This window comes from Halyomorpha halys, unplaced genomic scaffold, assembly GCF_000696795.3.
Source record: "Halyomorpha halys isolate HHAL.00 unplaced genomic scaffold, Hhal_1.1 Scaffold28.1, whole genome shotgun sequence".
Lineage (NCBI taxonomy): Eukaryota > Metazoa > Arthropoda > Insecta > Hemiptera > Pentatomidae > Halyomorpha > Halyomorpha halys.
The window spans coordinates 1,187,629-1,190,469 of record NW_027110130.1 but is presented as its reverse complement, the minus strand read 5'-3'; the positions used below and the strand labels follow the sequence as shown (position 1 = coordinate 1,190,469).

Below are 2,841 nucleotides of genomic sequence, written 5' to 3'. Positions count from 1 at the left end.
GATGTGACACTTGCCACGGCTCCAAATCAGAAAAGTTCATATAAATCGATAAGCGATCACAAAATCGATATCATTTTCATATTCTGCATTCCTCAAAACGTACAATAGGATATATATTTTTTATATATTTAACATATAAGTAAGCATAAAAATAACATCTAAGGACAAATAAAACAAGGAAAAGTTAATTAAAAAAAAACGAGAATTTTTCGAATTGATTTAGTCCCTGTTCGAAGAAATTAAAAGTAAATTCACAAATTGTATTATCATAAAAGTTTATTGATTAGTTTAACTTTATTAATATCTTGGTCCTGAATTCTAAACAAATAGATTTTAAGAGCTCCCAGAAGTTTCAGGTGGAGGAAGACCTAACTCCAGTTTAAGTTATTATATTTTCATCGGCGAAACTCCAAAAAAAAAAAAAAAAACTGTACTGAAGCAAACTGCTTTATTTTCTATAAATACCTATTAAAAAATAATGGTGTAAATGGAAAGGAAAAACATAATTTTATGTTTTTTCTTTCCATTTACTAATTAAAATTAACTATCACATCCTTAGAGAACCTTCAGATATTTTGCGTTCATTTCATTCGCTGCAGTCTTGTGTTAAAATGTTTTGTCTTGACCGTTCAATCGTCTTGTAATTGGTATGTATGATGATTTGCTTTTTTAATAGTTAGGGTGCGGGTGCAAAATTTAAATTAGAGTCGATCACGGACAGCGGAAAATAGGATAAAATTGCATAAGAGCTTGAACATTGGTCAGTTATCTGGGAAATGTTCGGACAGAGTTTCTTCCACAAAGAGACACCGCGGTTCACCACATTCAGTTAAGCTCTCGTTTTTGTCGTGGAGCTCTGTTACACTTGGGCTGTACGTCTGTTATTGTATTATACTTACTCTTCCAATTATCTTATTATACTTTCTCTTCATTTTACGGGCTATTTGTTAATGTTATAAATTTTATATTAACTTTATAGATAATTTATTATACATAATACTATATAATATATAATTATGATAGATTAAGAGAATAATAATGCACCACTATTATTCACTAAACTATTTATGTATTAATAAATCAAAGTGATACTTTTTTAGGGGTCTATAATATTTTCTATTCACTATATATATTATAACACTATGCATTAGTGAAAAAAACTAAATACTGGCATACTCATATGTTTATTAATGCTTTAAAATTATTTTTATATATTTTTAGCCTATTTTATGTTTGTTTAACATTTTTATATAGTTTAACCTACTAACTGATGTATTTATATTTTTAACTTCATTGCATATTTTAAAAATTAGTTTATAATTTTAACCAATTTAATTGTTTTTAGTCCTTTTTATTTAACTGTCTACAGAACTATTAATTTAAAATTTATAGAAGGGTTATTTATGCTAATGTGTTAAATGTAAAAAGTTTTAACATGCTGTCGGGATTTAATTAGGGGTGTGTCTAGAGAGCAAAAAGAAAGAAAAGGAAATAGAATAGAGAAAACTTCAATTTAGTCTAGCCTCATATGGCCACAAATGGTGGGAATCTGGGAAATAAAATATCCAGGGTGGACTAAAACCAAATTCAACTCCAGGCGCGACGGTTCCTAGAATAGGTGGCGTACTGCTCAGCGTTTTTTAGCGGGTGCCTCAGGCTAGAGGCAGCTGTGTTATAACTGGCAGTAGGTATAAAATGCTATTTCCTTAAATCCAAATGGAAGGAAATATTAATAATTATGCTATAGTGCAGGGACACGGAGCCCATTACCGGCGTCAAAGGGAACAAGAAAGCGGGTTCCCCGACGTTGTCAGCATACATCCGCAATGCTGCAATGGTGGTCATGACTTGACCATTGTAGCATCTAATGCTACTAGAATAATGGAAGGAGGGGAGGCGAACGATTTTCCCTTCGTTCGCCTCCCCTCCTTCCCCTGTCTGCGAAGGACGTCAGCGGAGGTTGGTGGAGCCTGACCATCGGAGATTATCTGGACCCCTTGCTCTGTATTCGATGGCAAGAATACGGACGCCCTGCCAAAGCCTGTATAAAGGAGTTGACGTGCAGGTAGAGCCCGGGGACTGGGCATAAAGTTAAGGAGTGCTTTGGAAAGAAGAAGGGTGAACCCTCATGTTGTAGAAACTGTAAGGTGAGTGGCAGAGCGAGGAAAGACTGCGCGGGTAGCAGGGAGTGCCCGCTACATTTTGAGATGATGGTGATGCAGGTGAAGAAGACTCGATATGCATAGGCTGCATATCCTGCAGGTCAACATAGGCCGTAGGTGAGTGGTCGCGGACGAATTGAGATCTCTCGCCCGGAGTGTTGACATCTTGGCGATTTAGAAGCCATGCTGTCATAAGGATGTGGTCACAGGATTTGGTACAACATCGAGGGTGGTCGCGCTAGGTAGTGGTGAGATGAAGCCTAGAGCAGCGATAGTGGTAGTCAGTCCCGTTCTGTAATGAAACTGAAGCAATTCACCATAGCAGACAAGGCAGGATGCTTTATCAGATGGGGCAGACTTGCATTTGCCCTGGTTTCAATATACATGCCGCCTCGACAGACCAATGTTAATGATAATGTTGAAGATAATAAAGCTCCTGTGGAGGCTGTCGAACTTAAGTATAGAAGTGTGATAGTCTGTTCCGATAGCAATTCGTGGATCACGGCCTGGGGTTCGGTCCACACAGATGCCAGAGGTAGACTGCTAGAGGAGAGCGTGGCGAGGCGTCAACCCGTCGTTATGAACGAGCCCTCTGGTCCCACATTTGTTAGAGTGAGGGGCCAGAGTTGGATAGATGTGACACTTGCCACGGCTCCAAATCAGAAAAGTTCATATAAAT

General features: G+C 37.5%; 1 protein-coding gene across 1 annotated transcript in view; it reads right to left on the bottom strand.

The window, feature by feature from the left end:
• LOC112210035 (zinc finger protein 711) overlaps positions 1 to 2,355 on the bottom strand; it is a 15,514-nt gene extending 13,159 nt beyond the window's left edge. The window contains exon 1 of the mRNA XM_067048220.1: positions 2,172 to 2,355. Within this exon, the coding sequence (XP_066904321.1) occupies positions 2,172 to 2,355 (184 nt within the window). The remainder of the gene's footprint in view (positions 1 to 2,171) is intronic.
• Positions 2,356 to 2,841: the final 486 nt, after the last annotated feature.